Consider the following 17801-nt stretch of genomic DNA (forward strand, 5'->3'; position numbering starts at 1 on the left):
TTCCTCTCTTTCTGTCTCTCTCTCTTCCTCTTTCTTTCTCTCTCTCTTCCTCTCTTTCTGTCTCTCTCTCTCTTTCTTTCCTCTCTCGCTCTGTCTCTCGTTCTCTGAGAAAGAGAGAAGATAGAGAGAGTGGCTAAGAAGGAGAAAAGTAAGAGGTGGCACCCATGCCCACTTGCGCGCTTGCACTTCACCCAGGCTCTGCGTGGTTCCTCGCTCAAGGCAGGCGGGTGACCTCGGGGTCATCAGGGTCCCCTCCCCTGAGCTGTGCCTGGCTCTGTGCCAATCTCCTAACCCCTCCGCCCGCGCTGGTCCCGCCCCGCGTGGCGACTTCTCCCTTTCCTTCAGTCCTCGGTTGGCCGGCCCTGGGTGGGGCAGCTGCGCCTTCAGGACTGTCCTCCTCCTCTGATTGCCTAGAGCAGGGGCTACCCCGGGGGCTCGCGGAGCCGCACCTGAGCCTCAGGGGGAAACCGAGGCCTGCGCCGCGCCGCAGGCAGTGCACTCTGCCGGTCGCAGCCTTCCAGCCCATAGGACGTCCTGTTCGCTCCGGCCCTGCGCTCCAACTACTGGGAAAGTTCTCCGCCAGGCGGAACCTGCCGGCTTCGGCCGCGCCCCTGCGCGCGGGACCCGCGCTTGAACTCCGCGGCGCGCGCCCGGGGTCCACCTTGCGCCGCCCCGCGCGCAGGCGAGGAGCAGCTGCCCGGAAACCCTATGAACTCTCCAGAAAGGGCGTGACGAAGGGTACTGCGGGGCGCGGTCCTAGCCGCCCCGTCCCCCTCGGTGGAGCTTACCGGCAGCAGAACAGAGGAGCGGTAGAGGATGAACTTGCGGTCTCTGGGGACCTGTGAGCGGTAATGCTAGCATGTAAGTCGCCTCCCAGCTTGGAGCCCTTCGCACCTCCATCTGGGTCCTCTTCTCCCCTTTAGCTCAGCACTTCCCTGAAAGGTACCGACCTCAGTACAGAAGCTTCAGCGTGCCTCCTTGAGGCACCGGGACCCGGTAATGCCAAACGGAGCTGGGCAAGTGTGTGTGGTTTTCTTCTCTCCTTTCTGCCCTAGAGAGGTAAACCTCGCTTTGGGATAGTGGAGAGCAGAAGAACGGCAGGCAGGGCTTCAAGTACGGGGAAAACGTGGTTTTGATTCAAATTAAACAAGGAGTAACTGGCAGTGCAGCTGCCTGCAGGGCTCTGGCGCGGCCAAACCAGCGCTCCCTGAAACAACACCTGGGACCTGGGAAGGTACTGCTGAGCCAGGGAGTCGTCTTTGCCCGTAGAAGTCGTTCGTAGATCTCTTAGATATTTAAAGGACTTTTTTTTATTCAGTTGCAACCCCCCGCCCCGCCTTTTTCTTTGAAGAGCCCAGAAAAATGTTCTGAATGTACTATGTAGATTAAAAAGTAATTAAGGAATGTGATGGGGGCTTCCTGTAGAATTACTGGTAGGAGGCATAGAAGAGAGGGTGAGATGGTCAAAGGAAAAAAAAAAACTACAAGCTTTTCCTTGGGTGGAATTGCTATCCAGTTGTGGGGTGGCTCTGAGGGACCTGGTAAAAGGGCGGCCTCCCGCACCACTGGCCTTCCAAACTGGAAGATGGTTTTCAGAAGGGCCACAGCTATCTTTGTGGCCAACTTAGGAGTTACTTTTTCTCACAGTGTGTAATTTTTCCCTCTGCTGTTTTATTTATTCTCGGGCAGACAACTTAAGAGACTTTTTAACCCACTTCCACTAACTTGTTGAAGAGTTGTAGAACACTGTTACTCTCTCCGCTACTCCATCCTTACTTACTTCCGCTTCAGTTTCCTCTTTTAAGTTAGCGCCTAGGGTCTTGGGTCTTTTCCCCTACTCTGCTCTGTCGCCCTCTGCATCCCCAAACACAAATTTAAGGTGAGAGATGAACAGAGCACACCAGACACACACTCCACTCTGCATTTCTGATCTCGGCGCTGTGCCGTGTAATAAATACCACATATTTTTATTAAAACTCTGTGTGAGGTAATGCCACACCTGTGAGGTTTACAGTTTTGCTATGGCAGAGGAGTGGACGAATGCATAACTTTTAAGCATTTGTTTTGGGAGACAGCCAGCCATCCAACACAAGACTTCTCCTATGGAGGCAACAGGTTTGGAACGAATGTTAAGTTTGTTTCCAGCTTCAATTTTTCGTGCAAATATACCCGGGCTTTTCACAGGAGATATTTAGGCAGCTTTCTTTCAGCCTCCCTGGTATTGAGAGCTCATGGGATTAAGGGTACAACGCACAGTCACTCAGACACACACACATACACAACAGCTTTTAAAAATTAAAGGATGCGAAACTGATCAACAGGTAATAAAAAATTTTTCTTGATAATGCAATTAAATTATTTATTCCATTTGAATTCGGTGTGATTAAATTTATGTCTTCTCAGGTTGAATCACGAGAAAGCAGTCATCTAAAGTTTTTAACCTTGATTTAAATTTCTTTACCTAATTCTTTTATTGGATTTGTGTGTGTGTGTGTGTGTGTGTGTGTGTGTGATTCAAGATGGTTATGTGTCTTTTCTGTGCATTGGTTTGAGCTCTTTTGACCCATTTTAGCCATTGGGCAAGTGAGAATACATGGAGATAATGCAACTCTCCCCAAAGTAAATACTTCTATTATTTTGTTGAAAATGCTGAAATGGGAAACAGAAACTATAGTTTTCAAATTTTAATTGCAGTAAATAAAAACACACAGGATACTTAAGTGTTTTGTCTGTCTCTTTCTTTTGGAGAACAAAGTTATAGACTTTATGAATATATTTAGGAGTTGTAACTACTGCATGTTTTTTGTGCGTTGAGAAATTCAGTAGATTTAGCAAGACTGGCTTTTGTTGGTCTCATGCTGCATGAAGATTCTGTTCCATTTATGGCTTATATAAGTTTCATGACATTGTGTCTTTCCAGTGTGAATGGTGAATGAGGCCATTGTTTGTTGGCTTATGGGAAATATCAGAAGCCCATAGTTGTTACTGCCTAAGTGAAGTGTCACTCTGATTTCTGGAAATAATGATTTGAGAGAAATTTCATTTATATATTAAAAATAAACTGATGATAACATCTGTAGGCCCAATCATATTTCTGACTGTCCATATATTATATAAAATTTTCATTTCCGATGAAAGAAGTAGAAGTTTCTAGAGACTATCTAGTCTTAGACTAAACAGAAAGCGTGTGCAGTATTTGTGGCAAGACATATATGCCCATGTTCATGCCTAGTTGGATGACATCATTATCAAAGCTCAATGACATTATGATGTACATGGCTTGGTGGAAATGGCATTTAAAGGATGTTCCAACTCCAACCAAAAATCCCGGTATAACAAGGGTGGCTACCTGCAGATCATCTTAACTTTCCCTTTACTCAGAGTGGAATTCTGTGGAATGCCTTTCAACATTATTTAAAAGACAGATATAATGAAAGCTTAAATGTTTATGATAGAATTGGTTAAAAAACACAATCAGAAAGAAAAATATTTATACGGTAACAGAAAAGTATGTATATGACTTGATCCTGCCAATCCAAATAAAGGAAATCCAAGAGAGACACTTCCGTCAGCTGACAGTGATCAAAGCAATGCTACTCACCAACACTGGTGTCAGCAGCCAGCATGGGTGACAGCGCTGATGTGCCCCAGAGCATATTGTGAGTGCATTCAAGGTTTTTTTTTTGTTTCACAAATTGTAAACCTACAAAAAAATGAAAGAATAAAAAGAAAAACACAAAGGGGGCTGGAGAGATGGCCCAGCAGTGAGAACCTTGCAACTCTTGCTACTCTTCAGTCCCTAGCCCTCGGTTTGACAGGTGGCTCATAATCACCTTTGACTGAAGCTTCAGGGCGTCCAGCACCCTCTTCTGGCCTCCAGGGGTACCTACACACAGGTGCTCTCACTCATATAGACACACACAATAGAGTGTGTGTGTGTGTGTGTGTGTGTGTGATATAAATGTGATCATAAAAATACAAAGAATAACCTAGGATTCTTTTTTCTAGAGTCATATTTTATAAACATTAGTCTTACATTTTAAAAATTATCAAAGATCATTTGTGTGATCATTCCCTGCATAGCCTTACCCTATAATTTTGTCTTTTCCAGAACTTTCTGAAATTAAATTGCATCAAGGCTTAGGGGTTTATTTTTCATGGAAAAAAATTAGATTTATTGTAGTTGTAAAAAAATATGATGACATCCCATATATCCTTTGGCTAATTTTTCATTAAGAATATTTTACAAAACTATAGAAGAAAATAAAAAAAATAGGTTGTTGATAAATTACAGCTATTTCTCCCAGTTTTTTCAGTGCTGGTGTGTGTGTGCCTACCGGTGTTTGTGCCTGTGTGTACCTCTGTGTGTGTGTGCACATTTGTATAAATTCTCAAGTTGACTTCATGGTGTGAGCCAGCCATGCATATTCTTACTCAAATAAGGCAGGCTTTGTGAAGACCAGAGCAGTGAATAAGACTTTACTAGTGGTGGGGCTGAAGGCAGCTTAATGAAGGGCCTCACGTCAGGAATTCACTTCTTTATACGCTGCTTAGGAACATGAGCTTTCAAAGAAGAAATGCTATTATAAGCAGGCTTGAAAATGTTAAATGACTATTCTTTTTATTCCTATAGAAACGCAAGGTGTTTTCTGAAGCTCCCAAACCCCTTTATGAAAAGATTTGCTTATAGAAACACTGTAGGGATGGGTTGAGGGGTCGAATTCTGACTATCAAAATGTTTTTATTAACTTCACTTACATTTGTGACTTTGGGTAAACCACTAGAAGTGATGGGAAATGGTAGATTTTGAAAGTCTCTTTGCTCAGTTTTTGGATAAAGTCATGTCCACCAGTGCTGAGATGTCTATTGGATATAATTACTATGAGTGCATTTTTGCCTAAAGCTTTCCAAAATATGGTCAAGCATATGGTATTTTGTAGTCTATCAATTTGACATAGGGTTACAGCAGAGGTAAACTTGTCCCCAAAGGACAGCTGGATTGGAAGCCAGGGGACAAAAAAGGTTTGAAGCTTACCACTGATCCTGAAAGCTGAGCAAGTATTTTAATCTCTTATTTTCTCACCTGTGAGATGGTAAGTTTGTATAATGAAAAACACTCTTTGTATATTATACAAGGCTATGTATTCATTTTCCTCTGAAATGTGTTTCTGGGGTCTAGAAAGATGGCTCAACGGTGTGGAGCACTTGCTGTTCTTTCAGATGACTAGGGTCTGAGTCCATCATCCACATCAGCTGGTTCACAACCACCTGTAACTCCAGCTCCTGGGGATCCAACACACAGTCTTTTCTGACTGCCATGGGTACCCACATGCGCCTGGCATATACACACAAAGATACATAATAAAAGTAAATCTTTGAAAAACGTTTCTGTTCTCTTTGCTTGAATTCTGAGACCATTACCAAAACTGTATAGACTTGAAGTCCCTGTTTAGACCACAATAACCCTGTTCAGGATTTTCCATTCTTCTGAGAAAGTTATTTACATTTCAGGGATGTATCTTTGCTAAGTGATCCCATGAGAAGACCCACAGTGCTTTCTCTCCCCTTTTCTATTTTCAATTTGTTTGTTTCTGTTCTTCAGTAAACAGCAAAGTAGATGAAAGTTGGCTTCTCATATGGTTTATGTTTGGTTACAAGTGCTTACTCTGTCCTGGCTCCTTTTGTGTCTAAAGTGATGGAGCTTTGAGTCCTGGAATGTGTCAAGCCCTGCTCTTCATTTGCAGCCGTTGCTTGATAGGATTGCAGTCAGGTTTGGTAAAACAACTCAAGGACCAGTTGTAGAGTCCCTAAACATAGGACCTTTTATAGCAAAGGAGAAGTTGCATGGAAAATAAACAGTATCTGGGATCCAGTTTGAGAGTGTGTATGCACTTAAGAAAGGGGACAATGTTCACATACTGATGGAGGAGAACCACCCTATGCCACACAAAGGAAGAAGCTGGGAAGCTGACATGACTCTTAGAAAGGCTGGCAGCCAGCTGTTTGTTCCTTTTCATTTTGTTGGACCTCAGTTTCTTATTCTGTGACAATGTTAAGCTAGTCATCATATTTTGGATTTCCAGTTCGCTAAATTTCTTTGAATAGTTAATTGTTCTTTTGTTTTAGAAGCACAACCAATTAATTCATCCCCAGCATGAATGGGGAACACCTCATTCATACAATGTCAATAGGAAATTAGCCTACTCTTCTGAACAAGCCACTTTTCTCTGTGACAGACTATATAGCTGTCTTTTGTGAGAGCCCCTGCTAACTGAGCAGGGTGGCAGGGGCAAATTTACAGAAAAGCAACAAGTCTCACAGTTCAAAGTTCCTGTTCACCAAATCATATGGTTAACAGAAAAACAGCACATATGCCTGGCCATTCCAGAGTTCATATCCATTATGATCAGTATTATTATTTACTCAAACATGTTCCTCTTAAAGGGTAGCTGCTTTTAGCTTCAAATATATTAGATGGAAATACATGCAGACATGTCTCCCATACAAAATAATTCCTCTTCAGATCTTAATCTTGTGTTAGTTTAGAAATCCCAAATGGACAGCTGCCTGCAGCTGGCACTTGTAGAATGTGGAGCACAAGACTGTGGTGTGAATCTCAGGCACTACATGAAATGTATCCATTCACACAAGGCATCAACTACCTTGTCTTGTTCCCAGGTGATCCCAGAAGTGGCTCTAAAGTCATTTGATGGATATTGGCATAAGAGATTAAGCCTAATAGTCTGTGATTGTTTAAGTGCCTTCCTTTTATTATAAAGTGGATAGCATGTTTGGCATGACAACAATTATAATAACAGCTGTTATTTATGGAATGCTTGTGAGGTATCAGGTCCAACTTTTTATGACATCATCTTATTTTTAAGACATCTGTCAGTGGCTCTATGGGCTAGGTATGCTACTGATCCTAACTTTACAGGTGACACATAGGCACAACAGGTTAAATAAAATGCTGGGATTGCACAGGCCTAAGGTACCACCAAACTCAGACCTGTTTTATTACAACCCATGTTTTCTTTGATACATTGTCTCTCACAGTAAAAATAATGATTCAAAATGTATTCCTAAGGAAAGTACAGGAATCCTTTCATGTATGTTTTTTCACTTACATGTTTTCTTGGTTTCCCATATATTGCTACACACTTTACCCATGAAAGCAGACTTTAGATTTTAAGAATGTATCTTTTTCTTCTGTACATAAAATTACTCTCTGGTGGTAATTGCCACTTTGCTGTCTCTTTAGGTGATTTCTTCCCATGGCTTTACATCTGCTTTGTCTCCCCTCACTATCAGTCCTTTTATGGCCTCTGTGAACAAATGGCTTAGGTTCTTATTGCATCATTCACAGGCTTGCTTCGTTTAATGATGCGGAGTCAATAAAATCTGTTGCAAGCCATGATAACATGGAATCCTTTCTAATTATTTAGTAAATACCTTTTTAAATATAGATATGACATTGCTGGTCCAGGAAAATGGATTTCCAACCAGGTAAAGACACTTGATGCCAAGTCTGATGACCAAGAGTTTGATACTTGGAACACAGATAATGAAAGTTGAAAACCAACTCCCAGTTGTCCTTTGACTTCTACATGCACACGTGTGCAGGCATACACAAACATGCAATAAATAAGTATAATTTTAAAATGGGAAAAGATAGCACTGCTATACACAAGGCCTGAACAAGGACTGCATTGGACATTACTTAGTCATTTACTGGCACTTTTGCTGGACCTCACAAGCAGAGTTACTAACAAACCTTGAGGTCACAGAAGACTTATCCTTTACATACATGCACATGTATGAATACACACACACACACACACACACACACACACACCACAGACCACAAACACAGGCATCTCATTCCTTCCCAATGTGATGCTTTCTATGTTGTTCAGTAGGGGTAGACACCATTCATACTTAGACACACAGACACAGCACACACACATACACACATAGACCTTAGAACACACACAGAGACACAGACTAAAACAGACATATACAGGGATAGAGGCAGCCGCAGAAACGAATAGATTCATAAGACAGCCTTTAGGCAGACAGATTCTGACTCATGCAGGAGACAGACAGGAGAGAGAGGAACATTCCTATACACAAGGACTGAACAATTTCACCTGCATCGGACATTACTTAGTCATTTACTGGCACTTTTGCTGGACCTCACAGGCAGAGTTACTAACAACATTCAGTAGGAACATTCAGTAGAGAATTCACAACTGGTCCTGTACAAGTGTACTCACAAAATTGATGAATTTATGTATGTGTTCATGTGTGTGTGCATGTGTACATGCCTGTGTTTGTGGTCTCTCTCTCTCTCTCTGTGTGTGTGCGTGTGTGTGTATTCATACATGTGCATGCAGGTGCTTGTGTAAGTCAGAGTTCAGCATCCTGTGTCTGCCTTATCCACCTCATTTTTTGGCCTGTCCTCATCACTGAGATTACAGGGGCTGCCTGGCTTTTAAGATGAGTCCTAGAGATCTGAACTGGGGTCTCTAGGCTTCCCTAGAAAGCACTTTACTAGCTCCCTGGCCCTTTAATTTCTTTCTCTTTGCTTGAAGGGGATGATGTGGTCCTCACTCATCTTTTAAGTCTCTTCCAAGGATGTGACTGAGAACACTTGCTTTACATTCCTGAGGCCCTGAGTTCTGTCCCTTATATATTAAGTATTTAATTTAAAAACAAGACTAAAAATGCTTCTTCATTCAGTTCCTGCTGCAAACCATATTTTACGTTATTTGTCCCAATACCTTATTGAAGGGTACCTGTCCTGACTATGACTTTCTGTCATTAATTGCAGGATGTTTGACGTACAGGGGATGAGGTGCTGCCATTGGAGATGGAAGCCAAGCGTCCTTCTGCTCCTGTTTGCTTTATGTATTATGTGTATTCCTCCCTCAGGTAGGAGTTTCTTCACAACTGGTTTAGTAATGATATCACTGTCCTCTTTTGGAAGTGTGCATCTTACTCAAATGACCTTTACTTTTTTTTTCTTCTCTCATATATTACATTCTGAGTTTTCCCTCCCTCTTCTCTACCCAGTCCCTACCCACAACCTCATTTCTCCCAAATCTACTCCTCTTCCATTTCAGAAAAAGGCAGCCCTCCTAAGGGGAGCAACCAAACATGACATATTAAGTTGCATAAAGACTAGGCAACGCTACTCCACTCTTTTGTTTTTTTTTTATTTCAATTTATTCACTTTGTATCCTAGCTGTAGCCCCCATCCTCATCCCCTCCCAATCCCACTCTTCCTCCCTCATCTCCTCCTATGCCCCTCTGCAAGTCCACTGATAGGAGAGGTCCTCCTCCCCTTCCCTCTGACCCTAGCCTATCAGGTCTCATCAGGACTGTCTGCATTATCTTCCTCTATGGCCTTTTAAGGCTGCTCTCCCCTCATGGGGAGGTGATCAAAGAGCCAGCTAGAGTTCATGTCAAAGACAGCCTCTGTTCCCCTTACTAGAGAGTCCACTTAAAGACTGAGCTGCCATGGAACACAAGGAACATTACGAACCTCATTCTGTGAAGCCACAGTCACCTTGATACCTAAATCTCACAAAGACCCAAAAAAGAAAGAGCATTTCAGGCCAATCTCCCTTATGAACATTGATGCAAAAATACTCAATAAAATCCAAGAACACATCAAAGATATCATCCACTATAACCAAGTAGGTTTCATCCCAGGTGGTTCAATACACAGAAATCCATCAATGTAATCCACCATGTAAACAAACTAAAACAAACAAACAAACAAAGAACACATGATAACGCTCCACTCTTTTGAAGGCTGGATGAGGCAATGCAGTAGGAGGAAAAGGATTCCAAAGGAAGCTAAAGAGTCAGAGAGGGCAACTGCTTCCCACTGTTAGGAGTCCCATGAGAAGACCAAACTCTGCAGCCGTAACACATATGAAGAAGGTCTGTTAGACCCACACAGGCTCCTTCTGTTGGCTCAGTCTCTGTGAGCCCCGTAAGCCCTGGGTAGTTGATGCTTGTGGTGAAATGACCTTAACTTTTATCAGTTACTCTCCCTTCCCCTCATTTCACACCCATCTAAGTTTTTCTTAGTCTCTGGTCTCCATCTTCTCCCAGGTCTGTGTGAATTCTATCAATGCCATCACTGTTTTGTTTCCTAATGAGTTTATTTTTTAATCTTTGCTGTCTTTCTTCTCATTTTATTTATTTACTTAGCCTATAGTGACTGACGAGATAACCACTTAATGGACAGGGAAAAGGCACTGGCTCTTTCTTCTGTTGAAGAAATACACTGCACTTGTGTCTGTTGAGTTTTCATATACCCATTTATGGAAAATGCACACTTTGCCATTTTCATCAATCCTGACTTGATTAAATTTTTGTAATATGAATGTTGCAATTTTCATGAGGAAACTTGAAGTTATGCCTTTTAGTTCACAGTTTACTTATGTTATCGGGTATGAAACAGTTAATTTTAGTTACAGTTTTTTTTTAACTTGTAATTGAACTGTTCCCTCATCTTTGAACTAGGATTCTTCAGATGTTGAAAATTACATTTTCTATAAATTGTTATATAAGTAAACCAACTAGTCTATGAAATGTGAACAGTGTTTTAAAGGAAATTGCCACCTTGTCTGCTTTTTTTACTAAATTGTCTGTGTTTAATTCTTCTTTTTCTCTTGTTATATTCATTTTATTACATTTTCTAATAGAAGAAAGCAAAAAAAATGTCAATTAAGAAAATAACTATTTAATTTTTATATGATACAACTTGGGATTTTATCAGGGTTGATCAGTTCCATATTATTGTGTATGCTATTATAAGTGATATATTTAAGCAATCTTTGAAGTTGATTATTTGCCAAATAATTTGCCAAATATTTGCTTCTGTGTGAATCAAGACATTCAACTTGTTCTCAATGCATAAAGGCTTTTTTCTAAGTCAAGCATTTTCAGCAACTTGCTTGGAAAACCCCTGGCATGTTTTTTTCTTTTAAGTTTTCAAAACAAAACTGATTTCTGGGTGCATTTTTGTGTGTGTTCCTTAGAATATCTGTGTAAAGTCAGTTTTTCTTTTTCTTAGTCATTGCCAAAAAAAAGTGCTTTAAAGAGATCTGAAAGCAAAATGGAGATGGAATTTCTGTGATGTATAGTGCTGAACTATTTCTTAACCTTCAAAGTGGTTTTTCAAGAACCAGTTGGATGATGTAAGATAAATTATGAGGTGAAAATTAGTTGAGGTCTGTTTACTTTCGTTTCTGTGAGGTCATGCATTTGTAAACTTTCAACATTTCTGCAAACCAGCTTACCTCAAATTGGGCCTTTGTATTTTACATGTCATCATCCTAATTGACGTCTGTGCATTCCTAAATTTTTGTCTTTTAAATATGTGAAATGAAACATATACTTTAGAGCAAATGAAAATAAGCCAACCAGGCTGGCAGTGAGGCAGAGGCTAGAGAAGCTCAGGGGTGTGCAGACTGTTAGAAGGCAGCCACATCTGAGCTGAGGCAATCCAAAGTTTGTTTGAAGTGGCTGTCTGACCCCAGGTGTCCATTCTTTTAACAAGCATCTCAATTGCCTTGCCCCTAAGAGTACATCAAATACAGTGTCTCTGCTTTTCTCTAGACTTCTCTGACTCAGTGTGCCACAACCTCAAACATAAATGCCTCAGCTTCCCCAAATGCCTGAGCTCCCCACCCTCTCACACTTTTGATGTTATTAGGGACATTCATATATTAAAATTTTCCCTTGTGTACTAATTCAGCAATGGTGTTCCTTAAAAGGAACTCAGATGTTTAAAACGATTCTGATTACAAATTTAAAGAAACATAACTTTTAGTCTTTCCATTTGCAAAAGTCAGCTTAATACTGTTTTTGAAGAGCCCATTTAGTGCTTAACTGTAACATTTCTTATGTGCATATTCCAACAAGCCTTTCCCACTTTTGCACAGTAGGCCATCTCAAGTCCTGAAGACTTACTGTAATTTTGATGCTTATGTCTGCTAAGTCTTCATCTTCAGTCATGGATCTTAGAGTCACCTGTGTGTTTGCTAGTGGGTTTCTTCCTTAGATTTATAATACTTCTCAGATTTTACATGCGTAAACAGTAATCTCAAGTCCTACCCAAAGTCCTATTTCTATTTCCTTCTCACGCTCCACAACTGCCACACCACCCTCCACCCCTAGACACACGTCTGTTCTTTGACTTTACCTTCTCATCCAACTTTTTCTTCAATCCCTGTGTTCCCTTTAAGAATTGGCTTGCCTCTTTTATGCTCATGTCTGTGTAACTGTTCCTCTAGCGCAGCGGTTCTCAGCCTTCCTAATGCTGTGACCCTTTAATACAGTTTCTCATGTTGTGGTGACCCCAACCATAAAATCATTTTTGTTACTACTTCATAACCATAATTTTGTGACATATGAATTGTAACATAAATATCTGTGTTTTCCAGTGGTCTTAGGGGACCCCTGTGAAAGGATCCCCAGAAAGGGTCTCTGCGTATAGTTTGGGAAATGGCACTCTATCAGACGATGCCTTCCTAACTCACAGTTCAGAGGATCCCAGCTCTCATTCTTTCTTATTACCCTTAATGGTAATCTATACCTATTGGAATCTTTTCCTTGCAAATGTTTTGCTAGTTCAATTGTAATAGCTAGGGTGGATGATTGACAGATCTCTTTAGACTGTTAAAATTGACAGTTTAGTCGACTGAAGTTAAGCTCTTATAGTTTAATTGTAATAGTACTCATACTTTATGTAACATAAAGGCAATGACAAGAGTCCTCATAGGGCAACAATATATTTTCATATAAAAAACAATATTGAAAGTAATATATGAAAAGCAACTCAGTATCTCTTGATGAGTAATAGATGTAACATAACAAGATCTACAACAAAATAGTAACTGGACATGTTAACTGGTCCCACATAAATAATAATCCAAACAATATAATTGTCTGAGGTGAGAATGTATAATTAGAAATAAAATTATAGAGGAATATGAAATTATTCCACATTCTAATGGGTCATATTATAGAAGTGGGGTGTTTTATAAGTTTGTAAGACTTCATAAACATAATTAAAAATGAAACTAAGGACACTAAGCTTCTAAAATGAGTAATCTCTGAGGAAAGGGAGAAGACAGTCACAGTTTATATACTTACAGATTAAAAATATTAAACTTTTTCTTTATTGTATATGGTGGGGGAAGGAAATATAGAGGTCAAGAAAGTAACCTGTTAGAATCTGCCCTTTCCTTCCACTGTGTGGGTCTTGAGGGTAGAACTATGGTAAAAGACTTGACCAAGGGTTTTTACTCCCTGAGACATCTCACTACCCAAATGTTTTGACTTTTTACAATGAGGATGTATTAGGTATGCAATTTTAAGAAAATTTGATGTATTTTGTTGTTTTAATTTTTAAAGAGCCCACAAAACTGGTCAGAATGACTGCTTAAGCAAATGACTAATTTTCTGAGTCACTGAACTGATATTGTTTTCTTCACTTGAAGATTCTTAGAGATGTTTCAGATGATAACTTCTTTTTATACATGTCACTCTGTGTCTCTGAAGATAATGAATCATAAAAGCGGGCAGAAATTATGGCTCAAGTATAGTGGGGAACAAACAGCTATAAGCCAATGATTGCCTAGGCAACCAAAGTCAGTTTTCACACAGATAGACTTAGTCATGGGCACAGAGGGAGGAACCTCCCTTCTTCCCTGAAAACCAGAGATTTCAGCAGAGTGGTGTTCTGATATTCATGAGACATCACCTATAGAAGTAAGCAATTATAAAAGTAAATTTGGCTACAAATGCTGGTTATTTTCTGTCACAGTGCACAAAAAAATTACGGAAGGCAGGTGACTGGGCAAGTGACAAAATGTATGATTATGATTCTTTTGTTACTTGAGTCTTAACTTTTTTATTGTCACAGAGTGAGCAACTGTAATCTACTATCTATTGCAATGGAGTCAGTATTTATAATAAACTGATACTGTATGTATTTTAAAATTTGATCCAAAATGTCCAGAGAAATAATCATTTTATAAAACTTTAAAAATGTAAGCCATTTTAGTCTTAATGTATATGTAGAGTGACTCAATGCTTTCTTGCAGACACTGATAACTATGTTGAAGTGTTTTCATGTTTTGTTCCATGACAAGGTGCTCTGCCTTTTTAAGAAGCTTTCAACCAAAGGACTGAAGGCACCATTTCCCCTTGTCAGGCCTCAGGGAAAAAGAGCCAGTGTTATTGAACAAATAAAACCTAGAAGGTGGAATCTGAAGGAGTCAAATTTGAAATCCTACAGGAAAGGTTGCACAGTCACTGACTTAAACATGGAATGGAAGTGGCTTATTTCTTACTGTAGTGACAGTCCCTAGTGGATAACCAGAATGATAGGGTCTCTAGGGAGAGTGACACCACCTAGATGGTGCTACCAAAAAGGGGATGCTAACATAGAGTCCTTCCTCTCCTGGTCCAATCTCACCTGCCTCATCTACATTATTTATGTAGAAATAAATCTAGCTAGACAATAGTGGTCAGGGCACAGGAGATTCTCCAGCCATCCAGGAAATATTCAAGGGCTTGTTTGGCCTATAGTAAGCTTTTGCTAACTTTGGGAAACATCTCCAGATGTGGATACCTTTCCTATCAGGCACTAAAAATTTGCTTGTGTGAATCATTTTGGGTTATTTTTAAGCCAAAAGCATGTTGGCTTAAAAGGCAGGAGGGCCTAAGGGGAAGGCTCCATTGATAAAGTGTTTGCTGCAAAAGAAGGAAGTCTTCAGTTTGGATGCCCAGCACTCAAGTAAAAGTTGAATATGGAGGTGGCTGTCTGGAATCCTAGTGCTGGTGAGGCAGGGGCAGGGGGATCCCCTGGGTCTTTTTGATCAGTCAGTCTAGCCAACTGTGAGCTCCAGGTTTAGTGGGTGACGCTTTTATCAAAAAGTAACATGGAAAGCAATTGAGCAAGGAATCAGAAATCAACCTCCGATCTCAATAGGCATGCACACACATGTGTGCACATACTTGCACACACACACACACACACACACACACACACACACTGACATGATGCTTTGGAATAGTAAAGTTAAAAGGAAGAAGATGGCCTAGGCATTGAAAAGTGGTCGTTTGGAGGAGATTGGTGTGTTCAGAGTGGTATGGCTGTAGATGAAAAGCAGCCATTTGGAAGACATGTATCCTAAAAAGCAAATCTCAGCCCCAACAGATGCTGCTCCAAGGTTCACACAACTCTCTTAACAATTTCTTATCAAGAAAGTAAAACCAGCTGTTATTCCCATTCCCTGTCATCAGCCAGCACAGGAGGACATTCCCACTGGGAGGAGCTAGTGCTGGGAGCCTTGAGCATGGCTTTAGCTCACTTGCCAGCTGTAAAAATGTGTGAGGTATGTAGGTGTGTCTTTCATATGTAGACATATAATTATTTTATTTTAGAACTTTCTCTGATGTGCCTTTCTATTCAGTTTTACTGTATCATTCGGTACAGTGAACTAGTCCTAGGGATGGACAAGCAGATAACTTCCTTGTACAAAATAAACTCAGCAAACTCTACACTTTGCTTAGGACACTGTTCCCATTGAAGTTATATCATGTCTCTTAGTAAGTACAGAATGTGGAAAGAGTAAATGGAAAGGAACCAAAGACAGAGAAAACACAGTTCAGATTTAAAAAGCAAATATAGTTTAAAGAAAGAACATTGGTGTTTAAATGAGAAATATATTTCATCCCATGATGAGTGATAAAGTCACATAAATATTCTTTCCACATCATTGAACTGCAACAGTTTAATGCCTGGATAGAAAACAAGGCTGTTGGTTGCCAGATGGATTTGTCTGTTCCCATTCAGATTAGCCTTAACCTTCACACTCTCCAGGAGCAATGAAGTAACTCAAAAGGAACAATGTAATGTAGTAAGTTTGTAGTGGAAGCTTGTTTTCTTGCAAAGAATTCTAAAGCTATTTTCAATCATTTGAAGGAATTTTTTTCTTAAGAAGACAGTTTTACTTATTATGTGTTTATGTCAAGACATTTTGATTTATTTATTCACAACTCTACCTAAGTTTGTGGTTTAGAAATGATCTGCTTTAAAAATAACTACATATTTTTCTTCAAAACCTCACATCTAAAACAATGTATCCTCTAACATATTCTACTTCAAGCATGGTGCCTCTAGTTTAGAAAAACAGAAGGCATTTACTCTAGAAGCACAAGGAGAACATGAGTCAATCATTTAAATAAGCAGGAAATTTTCATTAACTATATGACTATACTAGTCATCATTCTTGGTCTTAGACAGGCCATAAGAATGGACAGATGCTCATAGTATATACAACTCCCCTTTTAGAAGACTCTTTCCCTGACTAAAACTTTAAAGACTATCCTTAAACTAGATCTGGAAAAGGAAAGGCACTTCAAACATCAATCTACATTATTTTATGCTATGCATTATTTCTTCTATACATTATTTCCCCCTGTATTTGTTAATGTCTTGACTACATGTCCAGAAATTGTGTATATCATGCACCATTAATACCAGCCTCTGCTGAGTATGAATAACAGTCTTGATGAGTTGTGGTCTTACTGAACAAAATAAATGGTGAAAAATGAGGTTTCTCTGATCACAGGGGTACCACGGCAGAACTAATGGTGCTGGAAGAAGAAAGCTAGACCTTCAGAGAGCGTTTACCCTGATGTTATACCTCCACCCTCTGGAATTATACTAGTCAGACTGTGTATGGCAGTTGCTTTCCAGCTGCCTCTACAGAAGCATGACTTTTCTATTTAGACTCCTAATTTCTTCTCTTGAGGATGGTAAATTTGAAATTCCATTGTTTGGGAGAAGAAGGTCATGACTACAAAATTTCTGTTTCAATATCAGTGAAGCCTTAACATTTCAACAAAACCTAAGTTGTTGGATTTTTCTCTAGCCTCCTTTTTTAAGATGATGTAGCATCTTTGATTTTCACTTTTATAGAGCTGACGTCATAGCTGGTGTGTGGTTAGATGCTCATTGCTTTTCATTTCATGACTTGTGTTCACATGCCTATACTTACATAGGAGAGAGTCCTAGGTCTTCTGGAGCCAGGTCAGAAGAAACTGTTCTAAGGATTTTAAGACATTTCTTCTCTTTGAAGGAGGTGTCCATTTACAAACATAACACTATACAGCTGGTTCCACACTGGGGAATGTGTCCAGTAAGTAAACCTGCTCCAAAGGACCTGAGTTGCTTTCTATGCTGCTATATTGAGATTTTGGATTTTTCTTGGCAAGATAAGTTTAGTCTATCTAAAAGTTCAGTGTCTTTAATCAGAAACTCCTCCTTCCCCCACGCTTGTTAAAGTTTCAGAGCAAACTCTGATAATCATATACGTTAAAAACAAGGGGCAGTGTCATAATATATTTGAGATCTACCTTCCTTTTTCTTCCCTCCCTTCCTTCTTATCTTCTCCAATCTCTCCCTCCCTTCTTTCCTTCCCCCAATGACTAGTCTTCTAGCTATACAAAGCTAAATCATTACCTTGTATGGAGACTGACAAAGGACATAATTGTAGGATACAAGCTGACATGTGATTTACTAGCATTGCAAACATGATGTCAATTGATGAAAAAAAAAGTCTCAGAAAAGTTTTCACAGAAGGAACAATATAAAATAGCCTTTCAGTAAGGCCTATGAATGAAATATTTAAAAGTTGGTATTCCTCATCATTGGGCATTCTAACAGATTTTTTTCCCAATTGAATTATCTGACTGGTTGTAAAATT

The 17801-nt window shown here is 39.9% G+C and overlaps 1 protein-coding gene across 6 annotated transcripts in view; it reads left to right on the forward strand.

The window, feature by feature from the left end:
• The first annotated feature begins 668 nt into the window (after nucleotides 1–668).
• Nucleotides 669–17801, forward strand: part of Adgrg6 (adhesion G protein-coupled receptor G6) — a 135350-nt gene continuing 118217 nt past the window's right edge. For 3 of the 6 annotated variants that reach the window (XM_060380232.1, XM_060380233.1, XM_060380234.1), the window contains exons 1-2: nucleotides 669–861; nucleotides 8834–8934. In XM_060380232.1, the coding sequence (XP_060236215.1) occupies nucleotides 860–861; nucleotides 8834–8934 (103 nt within the window). In that variant the 5' untranslated portion in view covers nucleotides 669–859. The remainder of the gene's footprint in view (nucleotides 862–8833; nucleotides 8935–17801) is intronic. The other 3 variants (XM_060380230.1, XM_060380229.1, XM_060380231.1) reach the window with 3 other exon arrangements.

This window comes from Meriones unguiculatus, chromosome 3 (assembly GCF_030254825.1).
Source record: "Meriones unguiculatus strain TT.TT164.6M chromosome 3, Bangor_MerUng_6.1, whole genome shotgun sequence".
Classification (NCBI taxonomy): Eukaryota; Metazoa; Chordata; class Mammalia; order Rodentia; family Muridae; genus Meriones; species Meriones unguiculatus.